Raw genomic sequence first — 20,807 nt, forward strand, 5'->3', positions numbered from 1 at the left:
AGACACTGCAGGCCAAACAGGTTCGTCGGCGATGAATCTGAAGCGAGGTGGAAGAGAAGCACGCCGTGTGTGACTGGAGATGTGAAAGGTATCCTGCAGCTGCGGGGATAAGGAACGGTGTCAAACGTTTGAGCACGGGGTTTTGTCTTTGAAGAGCAGTGTGTGGAGAGTGTGAGATTGCTACCTTCCTATCAAACGTACACACACCTAGCAGGAGTGTAAACCAGTTAACCGACAAAAACCTGGGGTCAGCAGAAAGGTGGACCACCCAGAACCTTTGATGTTTGCTGCCTGTGGGGAGGAGGGGGGCTGTGGGGATAATAGCAAAGCCAAAATCCCACCAGCAGACGCGCCTCGGCCCACACTAAACCAGGATGTTGTTCTGTTCTCACGCGGACATCCTACAGCGAGCGGGGAGAATGAAAGCACGAGTGGATGGGAAGTGACTCTCCACTGTGGGAGTTATGTTGAAAGGAAAGAGCAGAAATAAAAATTGCAATGGTGATTATTAGTTTCGCTGCAGCAGGAGAGAGAAAGGTGCGGTGCCGGGTAAAGCTCAGTGGGTTCATTGTATTCAAACGAAGACGCGTCATGGCTGCCAGCAGCTGGAACCCAAAGAAAGGACGGATCGTTTGATCTTCCAGTTGGCGGCCGAGTCTGGATATCATATCAGAAACGCCCCGCGGTGGTCAAACCACTCCACGGGAAAATAAATACACAAGTCTTACTAAACTCTAGAGGTGTCTGGTGTGTGATCTATAATCTGCTTTAGCCGCTAACCTTCACTCCTAAAGAGAGTGATGTCATTTATTTAGGTCACATGTAATCCAACAACGCCAACTCGGTTTCAGCCGGCACCGCCGCTCCCTCTCCAGGTGAAGAGGCGCTGTGGAGGAACGGCCCAAGGACAGATGATCTGAGCATCAGACGCCAAGGATTAAAGGTGTGTGTGTGTGTGTGTGTGTGTGAGTGTGTGTGTGTGTGTGTGTGTGTGTGTGTGTGTGTGTGTGTGTGTGTGTGTGTGTGTGTGGAGAGGTATCTCCTCCTGTTTAAATCCTCCACACGGCTCAAAGTTCCTCTCAGCTACAAAAGGTGAACAAACAAATGAGGGGTGATGGAAGTGATCTCACCTTTGGCTCGGCTGGTGTGGATCCGAGCGCGCAACCAGATCAGCTGGTCAGCTTTCTCAGGAGAAAGGTCCTGGACCCGGACCAACACCCTGTCTGGCTCACACACACACACACACACACACACACACACACACACACACACACACACACACACACACACACACACACACACACACACACACACACGCGCACGCGCGCACACACACACGTGCACACGCACACACACACGCGTGCACGCACACACACACACGTGTTATTACTTCAAAAAAGAGCTTTTCTTGCCCCGTTTTCTCATTTTGGGCAAATTATTTCCTCATCTGTCCTTCATATTCCCAAAGGCAGAAAGAAATGTGAATAAGCACACACACACACACACGCACGCACGCACACACACACACGCACGCACGCACACACACACACACGCACAACAAAATTATCAAATTACAGGCATGCCTAATAAACAAGACACACTAGGAGGTGAAAGCTAAACTGGCTCTCGTCTCACTCCGAGGAGCTCGTACTCCTCACCAGCGAGAGGGAGAGGCAGACGCCGACGCTACACCAGCAGCAAACTTTCACTCAACCCACATGAAAGATGTCGCCTCTCACCCCTCCTCCACCCCTTCCCGTCCCAGTGGCTGAACCTGGCATGCAGGTTAGGGAGGCTCTACTTTTGTTGTCACCGGAGCTGAACAACATCCAGACAGACGGACGATGGCGACCGGTCCGCCTGCAGCCTCGCGGCTCCGAGGAGCTCTCAGACTTTGGTGGACTTATCAGTGATATCGCTGAAATCGTTGTAAAAAGGCGACACCACAGGCGTCTTTCGCGATGCTCATCACGTAGATGTGCTCAGTCACTGACTGGAGAGTTGCTTCAGGATGTGTTTTTGTAATTGAAACGGTCTATGAACGCCTGCCTGCTCAACCCGTTTCCTCCAACTAGACCCTAAATTCCAGCTGTGCAAAAGTTTCAGGCATAATAAATACGGTTTAGCACACAAGCATGTCTGTCAGGTGCACAATTACACAAATAAACCAAACACATGCCACTAGTTACCAGGGTGAAACTCATTTCTCACTGGAGAGTTGAGCGGCTTCTCTCCCAGTTTTAAGTCTCCTACATGGTGCTTTCTGTTTCAGATCACGACTGAGCAGCAACAAAACCTAAAGCCCTTATGCTACATCAGCAAGGTCTCTCCCAGACTAAGATTTCACAACAGGCCGGGGTTTAGAGATGTGCTTTTGAGGACGGGCTGCACTGATGATCGTAGACTCTGTGGTCAGCCATCAAAAAGCGGGGCTGCAGATGAAATCTGGCTTACTTCCCTTTGAATGTCTAGCTAGACACATTTATACTAACTTGATATACAGAGAAGTCTGGCCTGAGGTGGTTTTCGTGAATGAATCGCAGCAAAAAACCAAACATTACAAACACTGGCTGCAGATCCTCTGAACCAATGAGCTGTAGGAGAGCGTTTTCTGAGCCGACGGGCTGGAGAGCAGCAACACGAGCACCTGAAGGCTACAGCCGAGCAACGAGCAGGCTTTTAATAGTTTGAGATGGAATTTTTTCAATTAAAGAAACAAATTTGGTAACAGGAAGATTATCGTGCAAGAACTTCTGATTTATTCTACAAACAGAGAGAACTCTGTAAGGTACAGGAGGAGCCCCGGAGGAGATGGCACGGCCCACATTAGGCCCGTTTCCACTATCAGAACGTCTGAGTAACTTCACCAGACTTCTGTGGTATGCTCGTGTCTCTATTTCACCGAGATGGATGAAGCGCAGCAGCCAAGATTATTCTGATCACCCAGCACCAGAGAATGCATCAGAAATCTCTCCACAACGCCGCAAGTTTCACCACTTTGTGGTCTCAGAGCGTGGTACGAACGTCGCTTTTTACATCACTCAGCCACTGTCCCCGCCCCTCGGATGGATTTAATTATTTTTTTTAATTATTAATGTCCGTGGACACTTTTCTGCGCTCATCATTCACTGTTGGAGTCGTCCCGACACGCTGACGTCTTCGCAAAGTCCTGCAAAGGGCCGATTCTGTCAGGAGGCAACAACTGAAAGGACCGAGCCATCGCACCTCCGGGTCACATTTACAATCTCAGAAACTTCCTGGAACTCCTGGAGCGGGAACACGGCTGCAGAGTCCACAAAGGATTACACGAAGAGGAAAGATTTTAGTTGCTCTGCTAAAGTTTCCAGAACAACCTGCCGTTAGAGATGCATCAACAAGAAGCGGTGCTGCTCTGTAGACAAAGGTGCTCACACACCAAACACACTTTATTCAATAATGAATGAGTAAAAGTGCAACGTGAAACATAAAACAGCCTGTGTTAAAATGACCAAATCCTTTGTGCTTATTGAGGTTTTATGTTGCTCCACTAATAAAAATGTTACTTCATGTGCTCCAGTTACAGCGTGTGTGGTGTGTGTGTGTGTGTGTGTGTGTGTGTGTGTGTGGCAATAACAAGACAAGAATTTAATATCTTCTCTTTCAGCTCAACAACAACTCAACTTCCTGTCTGTTTGGGGTGTGATGATGAGAGAAGGTAGCTGCAATACAAACCCAGTTTTTGCTGCGACTGGACCATAGCTGACACACCGTACCGCTCCTTGGCAAAGTCCTTAAAGCATAAAAAAACACGTTTTAGTGCACGCACACGAGCTCGAAGAATCTGACGTCGGTCTGTCTGCTACTTGGGAGATAACAGGCAGACAGGACAGATATCGGGGCTTATCGCCATCTTGGGAAAGGTTGTGAAACAGAAAACAGGAATTTAAAGTCATGCAAGATGGTATTTGCATACAAGTTGCAGCAACAGTGTGAAGCGGCAGCATCAGAGGGAGGAACACGTGTGATCTGTGGAGAATACCTACATCTTCATCTGCACCTTGTTGCTCCGAAGCCTGAAAACACAAACAAAGCGACAGGAACGTTACGGGGCGTTGCAGACAGACGTGCTATTAAACTCAAAAACAAAAGATGCTTTAAGATATTCAACTTGTAATGGAGAGAGGTTTCGCTACAACGGTTGTGTAAATCGGGCTTTCATCCTGTACTACAAGGGGCTGGAATGAAATTAATAACTCCTAGCTCGGCCCAAGAGCCGGGCGTTAAGATGCCCAGAACGCACAGCTCCTCCGCTCGCTGCTCCAACACATCACAGGCAATGAGTAATGGCAGCGGGAGATATTGCCGTGTAATGGAAAGGGTGTAAGTGGACAGATATTCTCTATCTCTGCACCGACGTCTAGGCAAATGACTCCCAGAGTGCTACGAGAGCCGGCGCCGGCAACGCTACCGTTCCATTTTCTATGCAAATTGATATTGGTGTACGGAAATGGCCGGTGGCAGCGGAGTGGATTGGACTCGCCCATCCTTGATATAATAATTCAGTCGCATGATGGATGATCCTGCATCTTAGGATCAACCGAATATAGACCAGCTGTAGCCACGAAGCTGGCGAGTGGCATCGGACCCACAGACGTGACGAGTGTTTGCAGAATAAGAGCAGAGCTGATAAAAAAAATACCTCAGTAACATTCAGCTCAGCTCTCAGGTCTTCCCCGAGGCAACGCTGTCTGCGCCACACTGATGTAAGAGGCAGCAGCCGGGGGATCCAACAGTGACTGCAGCTGCTCCTTCCATAAAACGCCACCGACGGGATTCCTTCAGCTGGAAGACGGTTCCGCGCTGCTTTCACCTCAAAGCCACCCGAGCTGTCAAAGCGCCGCGCGCGGTGTCAGGACCGCACGACTCCTCTTGAAGGAGACACGCTTTTCCATTTTTCATGGGTTGACTTGGATTTTCCTGAAGTCTTAATAAAAGGTCTGCGCCAAGTTCTGGCCCAAACCGGATTATTTTACAGGTTGTGTTGGGACACCGGACTCTGCTTTACCTCTCTTCTGTGTGGTTCTCCTCGCGGGTTAATTACGATCATCAACACACGACGAGAACCTTCTTCTAGTTCACAACACGCCAGCTGAGACTGATATCAGCCAACAGCTCAAATAACTTTAAAGATTCATGAGAACTTAATTGTCCTAAAATATTTACATTTCCCTCATCAGCGGTTTAGTCGTGGACAGAGCCGTCTTCGAGCATTATGACGGCGGGGTGACGGTGCCACAGGAGTTAAGTGTTCGCCCTGTAATCGGAAGGTTGCAGGTTCGAGACCCGCTCAGTTTGTCGCTGTGTCCTTGGGCAAGACACATAACCCGCCTTGCCTGCTGGTGGTGTTTGGAGGAACGGTGGCGCCTGTGCTCGGCAGCCTGGCCTCTCAGTGTGCCCCAGGGCTTCTGTAGCCACTCATCCCCACCAGCGTGTGAATGGGTGAATGACTGATTGTGTTGTAAAGCGCCTTGGGGGGTTCCAGAACTCTAGAAGGCGCTATATCAAATACAGGCTATGTACCATAATCCCTTGGCGAGTCCACTGTTAGAATGACCTTGGTTTTTAAGCATTGCTCTGTGGAAGTTGCTTTACGGCTCCATAAACTCGGGGCTTCACCGTGAGACAGTTCCTCTGTTTGTTTGTTCAACGCTTCTTCAACACTAACACCAAGACTTGCTGCCTGTTTACAACACTACTGAGAAAAAGAAGCACATTTTAAGCATCTAGATTTGGAGGAAAAAGCACTGGTAAAGCAAAGTTGGCTCATTCTTTACTTAAAGGTCTCCAGTAATGTTTTTGTTTACAACTGGAAACTGCAGTTTGGGCCTCTATAAGGCATATGAAACATAAGATAATAACCCAGGAGTCCTGCTGAATGAGAGGGAGTGAGGACACTGCAGACGGGTGAAGGACCACAAGCTTTAGCTTGGAGCAGCAGAAGCTCAACAGGTTGAGCGGGTTGTCCAGTAATCGGAAGGTTGCAGGTTCGATCCCGGCTCCAGACAGAGAATTCTGCTGTTGTGTCCTTGGGCAAGACACTTAACCGGTGGCGCCTGTGCTCGGCAGCCTCGCCTCTGTCAGTGCGCCCCAGGGCAGCTGTGGCTACATCGTAGCTCATCACCATCAGTGTGTGTGAATGGATGAATGATACACTGTAGTGTAAAGCGCTTTGGAGTCCTTACTCTGAGAGGCGCTATACAAGTGCGGGTCATTTATCATTTAGATGCATCTGGCACTGACTCATAGCCTGGACAATCCCGGTACATGCTGGAACGTGAGTGGTACGTTCTGCAGTCGGCAATACTGCGGCCAGTATTTATATGTTCCAGACGCTGAAGTGGGATGGGACGTGCAGATTACGATATAAGCTTATGGCGTGTTAAACCAGTGTTTCTAGAGTGAACCGTTTGTCCGCGGCCATTACAACATTACTAATCTACATAGGCAAGCAGGTCGAAGACGGGACACCCCAACCTACTTTTGTTCAACAACAAATGGAGCTTAAATTGTAGGGTCCAAAATAAAATAAACAGATAGATTGAATTTCTGGTTGTTAAGGTACATCAAATGCAGCGTGACTTCTTATAAGATGGTGAGGTGATTATTTTAGCTGAAGAAATAAAGCTACAAAATCAAATATGAGTTTCTGTAAGAGGAGATGTGAAGAAACAGGTGAGAAAAACACACTTCTGATGAAAAAGTGTGTTTTGAATACTTGATTACTGAGTCTTCCCCACTCATTTAATGTTACACCATTCAACGTTTTTGCCTACAATCACATCTGCACTCTAGGGAACCCGGTTCAACTCAGCCCTAGGCGTGAAGAGGAAAACGACAGAGCTTCAGAGACAACTAATGAAAAAGGACTTACAGCACTGCTTTGATCAGTGAATGCCGCACTGGGTAGCTGCAGATGGGGCAGAGCACGTATAAAAGAGGAAAGGGTCCAAAATGTATGTTCAGTTCAGTAATACTGCAATGGGAGGGCGGGTCACACCTCTTACTCAGCTAAATGAGCAGAGAGCAAATGGAGTACTTGTACAAAACACACGTTTGGTGCTAAAACCTACTTCAGCGTTGGCACAGGTCACCAAAACCTTGTTTTGTTGCTTCTACCTTCACAGTCAGGTTTTCTTGTACATTGTTTTAAAGATGTTGTGTTTTTATGAAGGTCTGGCATCTAGAGAAACTATCTTCATATTAAAGATGTAGCTCCCAGAAGCTAACACGCTAATGTAAGCTTGAAATCACGTGAGCGGAGAAAGCGCTTTGATTGGCCTCTAGAATATTTCAGCTCACGTAGTTTCTGCCCTCGTGAGGCAACAAATATCAAACCGGTTCGATTTTGCACCTCAGCGTCTTGTGAGGCAGAAAACTCAGTGAAAATTAGGCGTGGACAGCGAGGTATCTGCTGAACAAACGACCTCGAAGGACTGTTAGCTCAGCAGTTTGCTCTCGTGTGTCAGGCTTAAGATGCTGTTGTAGGCATATTTTGTCAGAGTGGGCGGAGTTTCACTAAAATGAAAGATTTTTAAATTCAGGCTGACGAAAACAACTCGTACTTAAGATAAAGGACATCTCAATAGTGCCAACTGTAATATTTTATCATATACTGTGCCTACTAGGGATGAGCCGTGCCGGTACGGATAAAGCATTTTTAACGAATACCAGCATGAAACGAGTAAAACTCATAAATATCTGTAATCGTGCTGAAGGAAAATCCTCATTGGGTAACTGACTGTCTTCACCCTCCGTGATTGGCCAGTCACATCGAGCGCCCGCCCCTCCCTACACACAAAACTCTGCAGCCGGGAGTCTCTCTCTCTCTCTCTCTCTCTCTCTCTCTCTCCACTTTAAATATTAATGTTCTGATTTTATTGAACACTTGTTCTGTAATAATTCCTTTACTATTGTGATGAAAAATATTTAATCTCTATTCTGAGGCTGCTCTGTAAATAGTTTTCAAATAAACAATACACACATAGCAACTCCTGATCATTCCATATCAATTTCAGATTTAAAGTAATGTGTTGACGTAAGTCACACCCACTTCCAGTTTAACTACACCTACTTCCGGGTGAGGCCACGCCCACTCCGAGTACAGACACAGATATTCTAGATGGTTGAACAGATGCAGATACAGACAGTGGTGTACTCGCTCATCCCTAGTGCCTACCTTTGCTCTCAAAGGTTTAAAATAGCAGGATATGGATATTTTATAAGAAGTGAATCCATTTTTATTGAGAATTTACACGATGAAATTAGCTGCATTTCTTTTATATGGTGCATTTAAAACACCGACTGATGGAAGGCAGCAGTTTTCACCACCTTAAATCTGATGCAACAACAAGACCTTGCAATACCACTGAATGTGTCTTAGAAGTGTCTGGCCTGAGTTTTTTAAATTGCAAATATCATCTGACTTTTAGTATTGTGATGAATATCGGATCGCCAGATTCTTGCCAACACACACTCCTAGTTTATACGCTCTGCAAGGTTTTTTATTTCTCAAACTGAATCTGCTGTTAAAGCTAAGAAAAATGAAGAAATGACAGTTTGTGCCCTCTCAATTTCACATTCCCCAGAAGGTTTTGAAAAACAGGTTAGACGGGATTGCAAATTATTGATTCATATCCATCACCTGCTCACAAGAGACCCCATAACCCTAAGAAATATAGCGCCTCTGTATTTAGAGTTTGTACAGCTGCGTGAATCTGTTTTTCATCATTTCTCTGGTTCTCCTACCTGCACACGAGGGTTATGGACGACATGAACTATAACTGGTCTACACGCCTGCGTTGCTGCTTCATGTTAACTGTGTGCACTTTGAAGAAAACAGCACTTTGTTTGGGTGGACATAAACAGTCAAGATGACAGGAATGTCTGAACAATGGAACCCCCCTCATCGGCTTGCGGACCCTGCTGAGCCCACGATGCCCGCTAGAACAGAGCGCCGCTGCGTCACCAGCTGTAAAGGAGTGCTGGACGTGAAACATCAAAACAGAAAAAAAAAACCAACACAACACTACCGCCATGGCCTGTTTCTCAGCCTTCCTCGCAGCTTTCTCCGCTTCCTTCTGCTGTTTCTTCAGGGCTTTCTTAGACTGAGCCTGCTGCTCCTCCGTCGCGCTGAAGCAGGAAGAAAACACACAATACAAACATGAAAGTCCACTTCCACCACTTATTTCTCCTGCAGCCCACCAGTTAGTAGTTGACCGCCTGGGAAAATGAATTCTGAGCCGTCACCACCTTCAGCTTTCAAGTGTGCTAGCTTTAATCCTATTGTTGTATGGGACAGAACAGCTGAAACCAGGATGAGTGAACGTGTGAGAGTTTGGAGAGCCGCAGTCAGAGATGTCAGGGATTAGATTAGAAAAATAAACCGTTTTAAGACGACAAGCACAGATTATCTAATTATGATAACATTTTGTCTCATCTTTAGTTGAAGGTGTTCTTTTCTACACTCTACCTGACAACTGTACTGATAAATGTTATTGGCCTACATTTGAATGAAACCAACATTAAACTCACGTTTCAGTGTAATGATGAGGCCATAACCCATCTACAGGAATCTGACCCACAGATTTATTATTGTCTATTTAATTTTATATTTTCTTTATAAAAAGATGGCTTTTGAATCTGTGTGCAAATGATTTATGCTTTTAAAGAGTGAAAGATGACAGAAGAAATGGAACATTAAAAATCTGATTATAGACATAACACACAAGGTCTGCTGCACTTATCCATTCACAGATACTTCTGTGCACCTGCAGGTGGATAAATGAGCAATGTTTGATTTCCCAAAACAGCAGGACCCTCAACCTGCAGGAAGCTCGTAAGATCAGGAAATAACAAGGACCAGAGGATAACTATGAATAGCGATAAAGCCCAAACAAAAGCCCAAAACTGCAACATATTATGGCTTCCAAGGGAGTGACTCAGGTCACATTTATATTTCCTCTGCAGCCTAATGACACCACTGATAGAACTACACAACGGAACAGCCGCTGAAGGTCAACATCTCTCTGTGACACCTGCAACGAAACGTGAATTTAAGATCATCAACTGGCATTTAAAAGAGACACAGAATCAGCGTCGAATGAACAAACAACCTGAAACACAAAATCCTGGCCGAATATGCGAGAGTAAGCAGAACCAACTACTAATTTCACTCTGTTTAACTGTATCTGGACCAGTGCTGCAACAATACAAGGGACATGACGAGAAAAGTTAACCAAAAAAAAAAATACTACAATGCAAATATTGCAGCTGTTTCATAAAATGTACTAGCTTAAAAAGCTAAAAAAAAAACACTGAAAACTTTTCTTCAAAGCAACCTTTTTCAACAAACGGGATCATTTTGGTGAGTGTGTGCTGTCCATCGATTATCAGGACAGATAATCGATTATCAATGAGTCAAACGTATTCAGGTTGTTGTGTAAATCTCTTGCCTTACCAACACAAAACAACAGCTTCACTGTCAAATGGTTGACTGTTTTTTATATCACACTGTAATAAAAAGGCAGTAAAAGGGCTGGACAGCAAAACATAAAACAAAATGGCATCAACATATGAGCAAAGTTCAGAAATCTAAGAGCCCTTCCCATTAAAATGCTCTTTATAATGCCAGTGTGTCATTTGAGAAGAATATAATGCTTTTGGACTGGTTTTACTGAACTCTGCACTATTTAAAAAGCTTCCATTTAGTCAGTTTAAAATATTAGACATTAGGAAAGGCTTTTGATTAGTCGTTTTTTTATTTTACAGTGTGTCAAAACACCCTTTGAACTCAGACTAAATCATTCAAAATTAGTTTTCAGAAATTATACATCAAACATCTGGAAATTAGTGATGCACCGATAGAAAATCTTCGGGCCGATACATCACTGTTATGTCTGATAACCGATATTTGCCGACACCGATATACTGACATTAATGCTTCTAAAATCAGCTGATTTTGTATAGAATAAAAATTATTAAAGCTGAATTTACGTTATTATGTACACACAACACGCACACTTACGCATCTGAGATGATTACAATCCGTGTCACATGACTAAACAAAATACACATCACACCCCTCATCCTCTGAAACAGAACAAATGGAAACAAGATGGAAAAATATTGGTTGTTAATATCAGCTCAGTTTTATTTATCGGACCGATACGTTAAAAAATTACTATTGATGTTATTAAAGTTATTATAGTCTTGCTTTTTAATCATTCATGCATGAGATTAAAATGTTTTCAGCATTAAAAAACATTTTTTTTACATAAGAGAGGCAATAACTACAAATTAGTGATGCACCAATATGAACTTTTTAGGCCGATTCCGATATTAGGATCACTGTTATGGCCGATAACCAATATTTGCCGATACCGATATACTGACATTAACGTTTCTAAAATGAACAGAATTTGTATGGAATTAAATTATTAAAGCTGAATTTACATTATTTTGTACACACACATTTACGCTTCTGAGATGATTACCATCACTTTCACATGACTAAACAAATACCCATCACCCCCTCACCCTCTGAAACAGAAAAATAAATGAAGACAAGATGGAAAAAAAACATTGGTTGTTAATATCGGCCCGGTTTTATTTATTGGACCGATTTGTTAAAAAACGACTAACATCAGCCGATACCGATATTGATGCAGATATATTGTCCATCCCTACTACAAATATGATTTAATACAATTTATCAAATGCAACATATGCCCTGCTGTGTCAACGTTTCAAATAAGTAAGTGTTTTGTGTGTAAATCATATTTTTCTTTAATGGAATTGAAAAATCAGCCTAAGATTAAGTTAGGTGCAGCACTTTTTAATTTCATTTTCATTTTCTGTTAACTTCAAATTTGTACCTATATCTTAAGAAAACACTCAAGAAAAACGCATAAGATATAAAACAATTTGTGATTCTAATCAAATTTGATATTTGCGTTTAAAATGCAGGGCTTCAGTTTTTGCTTTTGAGTCGTACTTTAATGCAAATCTGATTAAGCCCAGGTAGAAAACCAGACCATTTTTTGATCTATTTAACACTTAAAGCACTTACATCAAAAGATTCTGAAGTTTAAAGGAGCGAAACTTCATAATTTTAGACTAATTGTTAGATGATGCAATCTGCAGTATGCAAAAGCAATACAAGTTAGCTGCTATCCGAGCTAGCATTGTGTCGATTCAGGTGCTGTTAAAACAAACGTCACACCGGTCTTACCCCTGAACTCCTTCCTTCGTCATGTCGGGTTATTACAGTCTTTGAAAATCGGGATAAACTATTTAAAAACTGTCTGACAGAGTAAAGCAAAGCATCAGCTGTTCACAGCATGCACGGAAACCGGAAGTAAGGACCTGTTTTGAACAGACACGAAACACCGGATGCTTAAGATTCCGGATGGAAACGCATCACAGAATGTTGTTCCGCTTGCTTAACTTGGTCGACAAGGGAGACAAAATACTGTAAACAAATAATAGGAAATTACTTTGATTGTCTTCGCACTGTACACTTTGCTTCCACAGCAACAAAAAACATTATTTTTTCCAGAAAAACGAATAATAGGAATAGCTAACTAAATTCCTTGTAAAGAATCATAAAACACACAGTTTAATTAAATAGTTCCAGGATTTGGTAGATTTTTTTTAAACGTCCTCAATTATTTACAGAAGAAAAAAAACAGAGTGAGGGACAAATGCCAAACACTTTTGTCTTTTTTATAAGTGTAATGTTGTGGAATAATTTCAAAAATGAAATGGGACAATGAAGGGTTTAATACAATTAGGTTCGTTTTCTAATTTGAGTAATCAGCTTGTGATGCGAAGGAGGAAAGTTCGAAAGTTAAAAACTTGCCAGATGATTGTCTTGTTTATAGATTTTGCTTATTGTGGGCATTTATATTAATTTGAATGGATATTTGGTTAATTTTGATGGATACTGCGAATCTTAGTGAGTTTATGAGACCAGAAGATATGCTGCAGCTTCAGTCATTATCATTTTTAGAACCCATTATCTGACTGGCTTCTTTCTTTCTTTCTTTCTTTCTTTCTTTCTTTCTTTCTTTCTTTCTTTCTTTCTTTCTTTCTTTCTTTCTTTCTTTCTTTCTTTAGTTATTTGTTTCAGCTTGAATATTAAACTAAAGGAATGCTGCTTAATTTTGCACAAAAATATAATTATATTCATAAAGGAAATGTTTGTGGGAAAACTTTTTACAGGGTAACCCAGGGTTATGCCAAAAGAACAAATAAAGCATATAATGCGTAAATTCTCTATTAATAGATTAGAAATTAAAATAAACACAATTCAACAAATAATGGGTGGCTTAAAACAATCAGTTAGATATCAATCTACCAAAGATTTTGAGCTAAATCAAACCTCAAAAGAAACTCAGTTATGTCTGAGGTTCTTGTTGTTTCCTCATTTTAAGATTTTCTTCTTTGTTTTTTTGGGCTTCAAATTGCTAAAACAAATTCATGCCAACAAAATGCACAAACGCCACAAGTCTGGTCCAAAGTGTTAAAGATGGTAAAGTTCTATTTTCACTTTCTGAAGAACAGAAATGAATGTATGATTCTTGTGCAGAATAATGCACACATGAACACGGTCCTCACGTGTGGGATCCAGAAAACTCTGAAAGATTGAGATGACCTTTGGCTGAGCGCATTAAGTGCATGCAGGTATCCAGTAACCTTTGCAGCAGTGGGCTGGCACAAACAGGGTGGTTTGAATTTGGTGGGGGTGTCATCAAAGCTTTTCTCAGGCTGTTGGCTGCAGAAGCTCCTGACACAGGAAACAGCCTTTCTGCCGCTCACTTTCCTCCTAAAAACAACGTAACCTTTAACGGAGCGTGTCGCTTCACAAAAACAGCCTATTTACTCATTTGTCCTTTTATCTGACACTTGTTCTCTCACACCACATCTGTTATTATTATTTGTTCTAATTATATCCCAAGATGATCACTCCATTAAACTCAAGCTGAGGGGCTGAAGGAAATCCCGACGTGTGCTTTGGGATGCACAGAGGTAATGAGTTACCAAAAGGAACAACTTCCTATTTACTTGAACAACTTTAGCCTTTAACCTGCAGGAAATTAAACAAGATCCCCCCCTTGCCTTTGGAATACCTGCATAAATTAGTTTTAGCTAATAAAATTTATTTTTAACTGTGGAAGTGCCTCTTAGATGTTAATTTGGTTAAAAAACACTTCTAAAAATGTTAGGGATGAGATCATTTGGGATGTGGAATACTGTAGTGTCCCATCACATGGAGAGAATAAAGGCTTTAATAATAAATGAAAGGGAATCTTTGTGCACACTCCAGTGAATTCCTAACAGGGTTGAGTATTTAAAATTTATGCCTTCAAGTGGGCATCTGAATCTGGAGAGGAACAGCGTTTATTTATCTCGACGAGGTTTAAGAAGGTCAAACACATTTTCAATTAGACCCATTAAGAGGTTGAGAAACTCTCTACTCCCCTAGCAGTCCTAGTCTGGACTAACCACGCTGCCTGTGTTTTCCTGGCAATTAAAAGTTGACCCCAATCTATCAAGATTAAAAATCTCTCAGTGAATGCTAAACTCTCTCCACCAGATAAAGCAACTTAACTCAGAATAAGTTTTACGCACTCCCAACTAAAAGGTTTGGTTCACTTCTTTAATCAATACATTTGCAGTGGTCTCTAGCAGGAATGAACGCTTTGTAAGTCCTACTCTGGTGGAAAAAAAGCCCCAGCGCACCTGTTTCAGGAGCTAATGGCGCTTACACATTAGCGTCGGCACGGCCCCAAAAGGTACCGAACGGCACCGGAATTTGGCTTTCACGCACAGGTCAGATTTACGTTTTCTGTGCCGAGGCGACTCTTTCTCTCAGACCTTCTCCCCAGCCATCAGACTGGGACCGAGGCGACACTACGGACTGATTGGCCAGCTGAAATTAAGCCTGCGGCCTCTGATCTGCGAGAAGAATGAGCCAGCGGGAAGGGGGGGGGGGGGGGGGTGTCCCGCATGCACGATTCATTTTCATGCTGGATGCTGTTGAGTAAACTTCTGTCTGTAGCACGGAGCTGCCGTTCCGGAGCTACCGATCAGTGTGGGAACGGGAGAAGAGAATAGCTCTGTGTGCATCGGAGCTCTTGCCCTGGCGAGCAGACAGCTGCTCAGGGGAGAAATCTGTGTGTGTGTGTGTGTGTGTGTGTGTGTGTGTGTGTGTATTGCACAAGATTATGAGGACACACACAGCAACTTAATAAAATAATGTGGTTCCGAGTCTCCAAAAGCAACGCAGCTCATGTCCGCCTTTGTTTAACTTATAATGGAGGACACCGCAGACTTTCCTGCACATATTAAACTCCGCCCACAGGCTCTGGGATTTCCGCATTCCTGAAAAGTCCCTTGGATTTATATGTGAACACTTCACCGCCCGTTCGAGACCGAACTCACGCCATCCAGCCCGACCAAACCCCGACCGTGCCTTCGCTAATGTGTAAGTGCCATTAGATAAGCCGCATCCCAGCTGCGCTTCAGGCGGCAGGTTTTTCCTAATATTTTGACATCTCCCCTCTGATTGGCAAACAGCAATGCGACTCTACTACTGACTCAGTTTGATCTGCAATGTTGATGTTTAATTTCCACAAATAACACAAGCCTGGAGGAGTTCTCCTGTGTAGTGGAAGTGCTAATGCTAACAGTTAGCTTCTGCTAGTCGAGACGTTCTCTGCTGTTTCCTGGACGCTGAACCAACAACAGCCTTCCCCGTCGCAAAGTCAGGATGGGTGAGTCCATGAATGTTAAGTGACAGTGTGATGTAGATCTGTCAGGCTTTTCTAATCCTAGTTTCACCTTCTATTTTCTATCAGAAGCTAATGCAGGAGATAGGAGTAGGAGACTATTTTCATGTTCAGCTTGCATGAAAAACTCAAAGTGAGCCATTATAATCAGAAATAATCATAAAAAATGTTATATTTTTCAGTGATCCTCACCTGTTATAACAACTCTGAAAACAAGCGAGGTTTTGAGCTCAAACACAGTAATAAAAAACTCACTCCTCCCCTCGGGTATCCTCCCTGAGACGCTTCTGCCAGAACCAAAAACCCGTATTGCCGGACTAAACGTGCCAGCATTAAACACCAGTCGAAGTTTTCCAGGTCTTTTGTTGTCCATGACTTCAAATGGTGTTTTTTTTTTTGGGGGGGGGGGGGGAACTTTGGGGGTAGTTTGTACTAAAGTTGAAGTGGTAGCAGCCGGCTGTTTCTCCCTCTCTGATATTATTGAGCGGAGAAACTCACACCAGTGTTCTGTTGCTAAATACGTGTGTGTGTGACGAGTGGAGGACCCAGGGAAGACAAATGTGAGAAAGCTTCTTTAATATTTTTAATCCACACAACATGTTTATATCTATACTTTGTTAGAATGTTGTCAAAAGACATGAAAAAAAAAGTTTAAGCTAATTTATTTTACAAATTTGCTGTTGCAACTTTAAAAAAAAAAGCTGTTTTTTCCTGTTCCACCGTGAGAGCAGTGCCCCAATCCAGGCTTGGCTTAACGGAAGCAATTCACTTTTTTCTCGCATGCAAAAGACGTGGAAATGCATCTGAATGGAGGTTCTCAATGAATCCCAGAGCCGCATTGTGCAAAGGCCATTTGATGGCTTCATTCTCCGTGGCATCCATTGTTGTCTGCTTCCTTTGGTCTCCGTGTTGAACATCACTGTCACCAGCTCAGCTCAGATTTAATCTGCAGATAAAAGTCCTCGCTGAAAGATTGATGTGGGTTTGAGTTCAAAACGTGTGATTTGTAACATATCGTGTCACGATCTCGCTCTGGTACCAGTGATGTACTACCGAATCCTCATGAAAGACAATGCACGCCCATTTGCATCCTCTGCATTTTGAATAATTTGGTTTTGTTATTTAGTTAATGGGTAAATTGACCTACTGACCCATTTTATGAGGTGAATACTTGTTTACAAGCCAGATGTAACAGAGGCAGTATATCTTGCAAAGTGAAAATAAAGAGAATCAGTCAGAGGAGGACTTAACATGCTAATGTCTTTCTTCCAGAGACATGTGGACGCTAATTCTAAGTGAAATTTTCGGCTTTTGTGTCACGGTTGCCTAAGATGTAAAGTGCACAGATGTTACTGCAATTACAGGGTCTGTCGGCTCAGTCCTCCGGCTTACTAGTCCAGCTCAGGTGGTGACATTTGTTAGGAGACTCTCAACCCCCACCAACACTCGGACACGCCCACTCACTCCCCAAGGACCGGGAGAGAAATTTTAAATAAAAACAATCACATTGTTTCTTAAAGAACTCCAGACTTTTATTTTACATTCCAACTAGGTTTAAAAAAAGTTTTAAAAAGCATTCTGCGTTTAGTCTTTGTTCTACAAATACTCAGCAATAAATAACAGCTTTCAAGTGCGAACACACAAATGCTACAAACTGCACGGTTTTTACAAGCAGCTGACAACAACGTAACAGAATAAAGTAAAAATATCATCAATCTCAAGAAGTGAAACGAGGCACTGCCTGAACATAATATCTTAGGAGCAAAAAAACCTGGAACAAAAACACACAACTGCAGTTTTAAAAGGTATAAAAACACAAAAAAAGTATATAAAAATGCTTTTTTTACATATGTACAAAATGTAGTAAGTTTGTTCTTTAAATTAAAGCTTAGCTTTCGTGTCTCTTGAGAGAATAAAGTCACTGACACCTGAACCAACGCAGGTTAACTGGACAGAACACTCGAAGACTCGGACTCTGTGGATACGGAGGAAATGGGCCCTCGCTTTTTGGCCATGAGAGTCACTTTCTGGCTCGACTTGCTGCTGACTGTCAGGGTGCTCCGCGCCGTCTTCTTAAACTTCACCCCCAGGAAGGCGTAGAGGATGGGGTTCAGACAGCAGTGGAAATAGGCCAGTGCCTCGGTGACGGAAATCCACTTGTCCACCGCGTGCTGCAGCTCACAGCTGGGGGTGACCACATTCAGCATCATGAGGTTGTCCAAGAAGATTCCAGCGCAGTAAGGAAGCCAGCAGCCGAAGAAACACAGGATCAGGATGACCGTGGTCTTGAGCGCTCTCTTCTTCAGCACCTGGCCCTTGGCGCCCTTCGACAGCTTGGAGATGATGATGCAGTAGCAGATGAGGATGACCAAGCCGGGCAGGATGAACCCAACCAGGATGTGTTGGAAGCGGAAAGCGACCGTCCACTGAACGATGTTTTCCGCGGGGTAAAAGCGCTGGCAGATAGCCCTGGAGTGTTCTGTCTTCAAGCTGTCATTTAGAAAAAGGAGATTGGAGGTACTTTTATCCTGGACCCCAGCAAACACCAGGTCAGGAACAGTCAGAATGGCAGCAGGCAGCCACACTCCAACATAGATCACTCTGTTTGCCAGCAGTTTTCTCGTCACTTGGCTGTTTGTGGCTTTAACAACAGCTAGGTATCGGTCCAAGCTGATGAAGGCCAGGATCAGGACGCTGCTGTACAGGTTGACCGTGTAAATCATGTGGACGGTGACACAAAGGAAGCCTCCAAAGTACCAGGTCTTAGCAGCATCCACAGCCCAGAAGGGCAGGGTGAGGACAAACAGGAGGTCAGCCATGGAGAGATGGAGCCGGTACTTGTCTGTCATCGTTTTGACCTTCTTCTGGTAGCCCATGACAAGCACAACTAAACCATTGCCAATGATGCCAAGCACGAATATTATTCCATAAACGGTAGGGTGGAAGATTTTGTTGAAACTGCTGTTGATCGTTGCAACACATGGCCCTAGCATGTTTGTGTCATAGTCACCAGACTCCTCTGAGAAGTTGTCAGTGCTGTTGTCAAAAATCAGGGAGTAGTCTGTGTAAAATTGCCCCTAGAATGAAAAAAAAAAATTAAAATATAAGAAAACAGCTAAAAATTTTAAATAGTTAAACAGTTAAGAGATTTACAACTTTAACTCAGTCAGAGAAAACAACCCCAAAGAGCAGGTGAAGAGGATACGTTATTTACAGCCAACAGAACTACTCACCTCCATGTTTACCAGCCGAGGACCATGTGCGTTAGGGGACAGAGAGAGCGCGTCTGCGCGTCAGGAAGATTGATCAGTTGTGTCTGCTAGATCGGGAGTTTCTCCATTAAGTAGCTGCCCCGATGCCCCGCCCCCTTCCCATAGGGGAGGCGTGTGTGTGTGTGTGTGTGTGTGGGGGGGGGGGGGGGGGGGGGGGGGTCGGGGCACCGTCTCCAAAAACAGCGTCACTATAAAAACTTCCATCTCTGCTCTGCTGGTGGCAGGGGCGGCACCAGTGAAACTTCTGCCTGCAGAAACAGTGGTGCCTTGTGTAACGGACGGTCCTACGAGAATTACTCACTTTTTAACCAAATATGTGACCACAATAATCCGATTTTTTTTAAATCTCCACTTTTAACAGTTTTAATTGTCTGGATTGAATCCAAATGTGTCAAATAATAAAAATAAAAATGAAAAACAAACTTTATTCACACTTTTTTTAAAATTGCTCCATGATGTATAACTTTGAATAATAACAAAAGAGTGATATGAGCGTTACAAGAAACCACAAAAGTACCTGAAATCGTCACTCGTGGCACGTTTTATACAAAAGAACATTTTAAAGATTACAAAGCCTCTTCAGGTGACGTGTCAGCCTCCTGCGTGACACAAAGGCAGGTATCTTTTGAGGTCTCTTCCCGCGCAGGCTCTACAAATCATCTCATAACTGTGTCCGATGACAGTTCTCATCATCAGAGGCTCGATTCAGTTCTCACCTTTATCCACACTCTGTCACTTCTCAGAGGCGGTTACGTCTGCGCTCCCAAGTGCTAAATGAATCCCCAGAGGGTCTGAAAAAAGCCGCACGCCCAATAACATGGGATTTCTGTCACACGGCTCTCAAGCCTGCAGCGTGCAGAACGTTCTCACTCTCAGGGCTCCACCGCAGCACTTCTCTGATTTCAGTTAAAGTAGTGATGGCAGTCCACACCAAACTCCCCGCCCTCCTCTCACACGCGGCTGTTTGAAACCCAATATCCTCCATGTGGCATGCAAATGCTACTTGTGCCTTTGATATATGAGAGTAATGAGAGATTCAGAGAGTCGATGCGCATCATTGATTCCACCGATATACCTCACTTGTGCTAAAGGGAGAGTGTGGATATTTATAAGCATCTGCTTCACATTAGAGATAGATCATGATTGTGTCCACATCAGACAGGGCAACCCTGGAAACAAGCATCAAGAGGTTATTTCTCTGTATGTATGGAGGGCATTGAACGTGAGGTGCAGCAGATCATGGAAGGCAGGGTATTTATTCACTTCCATGCCTGGAGGGCCGGTATTCAGCAGGATTTAGTTTTAACCCTGCTTCAACACACCTGATTTCAATCAGCAGGTGATTAGCAGGCTTTTGCAGAGTCCGATGAGCTTCTGCACAGGTGATTCAGCCACTGAATGAAGTGGTTAGGAGCAGAGAAACCACTGAAACGTGCTGGATGCCAGCCCTTCAGGCCCATAATTAAATATCCTTGATGGGAGGCATCAATACAGCAGGGTTGGGGGTTATTTAAAGACCAAGTTCACTGAGAAACAGTTTTTACTTATTATTTTTGAAATACAATTGATCAAGGACTCACCCATCTTGGCTCCTGATGGGGAATGCTGTTGTTGATTTAGCGTCCAGGAGTGAGCACAGCATGTTTGGCTAGTAGAAACCAACTGCTAGCATTAGCAACTCCACAGAATGGTATAAATCCTACAG

General features: G+C 43.5%; 2 protein-coding genes across 3 annotated transcripts in view; both read right to left on the reverse strand.

Annotated features, from left to right (window-relative positions):
- The window catches only part of dars1 (aspartyl-tRNA synthetase 1), a 35,250-nt gene extending 22,821 nt beyond the window's left edge, over positions 1-12,429 (reverse strand). The window contains exons 1-5 of one of the 2 annotated variants that reach the window (XM_015966816.3): positions 12,269-12,429; positions 9,069-9,168; positions 4,023-4,052; positions 3,712-3,769; positions 1,131-1,223 (exon numbers count right to left, since the gene is read on the reverse strand). In XM_015966816.3, the coding sequence (XP_015822302.1) occupies positions 1,131-1,223; positions 3,712-3,769; positions 4,023-4,052; positions 9,069-9,168; positions 12,269-12,291 (304 nt within the window). In that variant the 5' untranslated portion in view covers positions 12,292-12,429. Of the gene's footprint in view, positions 1-1,130; positions 1,224-3,711; positions 3,770-4,022; positions 4,053-4,678; positions 4,834-9,068; positions 9,169-12,268 lie in introns of those variants that run through there. The other variant, XM_054747117.2, reaches the window with a different exon arrangement.
- A 4,908-nt stretch (positions 12,430-17,337) lies between these two features.
- Positions 17,338-19,168, reverse strand: cxcr4b (chemokine (C-X-C motif), receptor 4b). Its single transcript, XM_015966814.3, has 2 exons — positions 19,064-19,168; positions 17,338-18,907 (listed from the first exon to the last, which is right to left on the reverse strand). The coding sequence occupies exons 1-2, from the start codon at positions 19,067-19,069 to the stop codon at positions 17,774-17,776; spliced, it is 1,140 nt and encodes a 379-aa protein (XP_015822300.1). The 5' UTR covers positions 19,070-19,168; the 3' UTR covers positions 17,338-17,773.
- Between the last annotated feature and the right edge of the window lie 1,639 nt (positions 19,169-20,807).

Source organism: Nothobranchius furzeri, chromosome 14, assembly GCF_043380555.1.
Source record: "Nothobranchius furzeri strain GRZ-AD chromosome 14, NfurGRZ-RIMD1, whole genome shotgun sequence".
NCBI classification, from domain to species: Eukaryota; Metazoa; Chordata; class Actinopteri; order Cyprinodontiformes; family Nothobranchiidae; genus Nothobranchius; species Nothobranchius furzeri.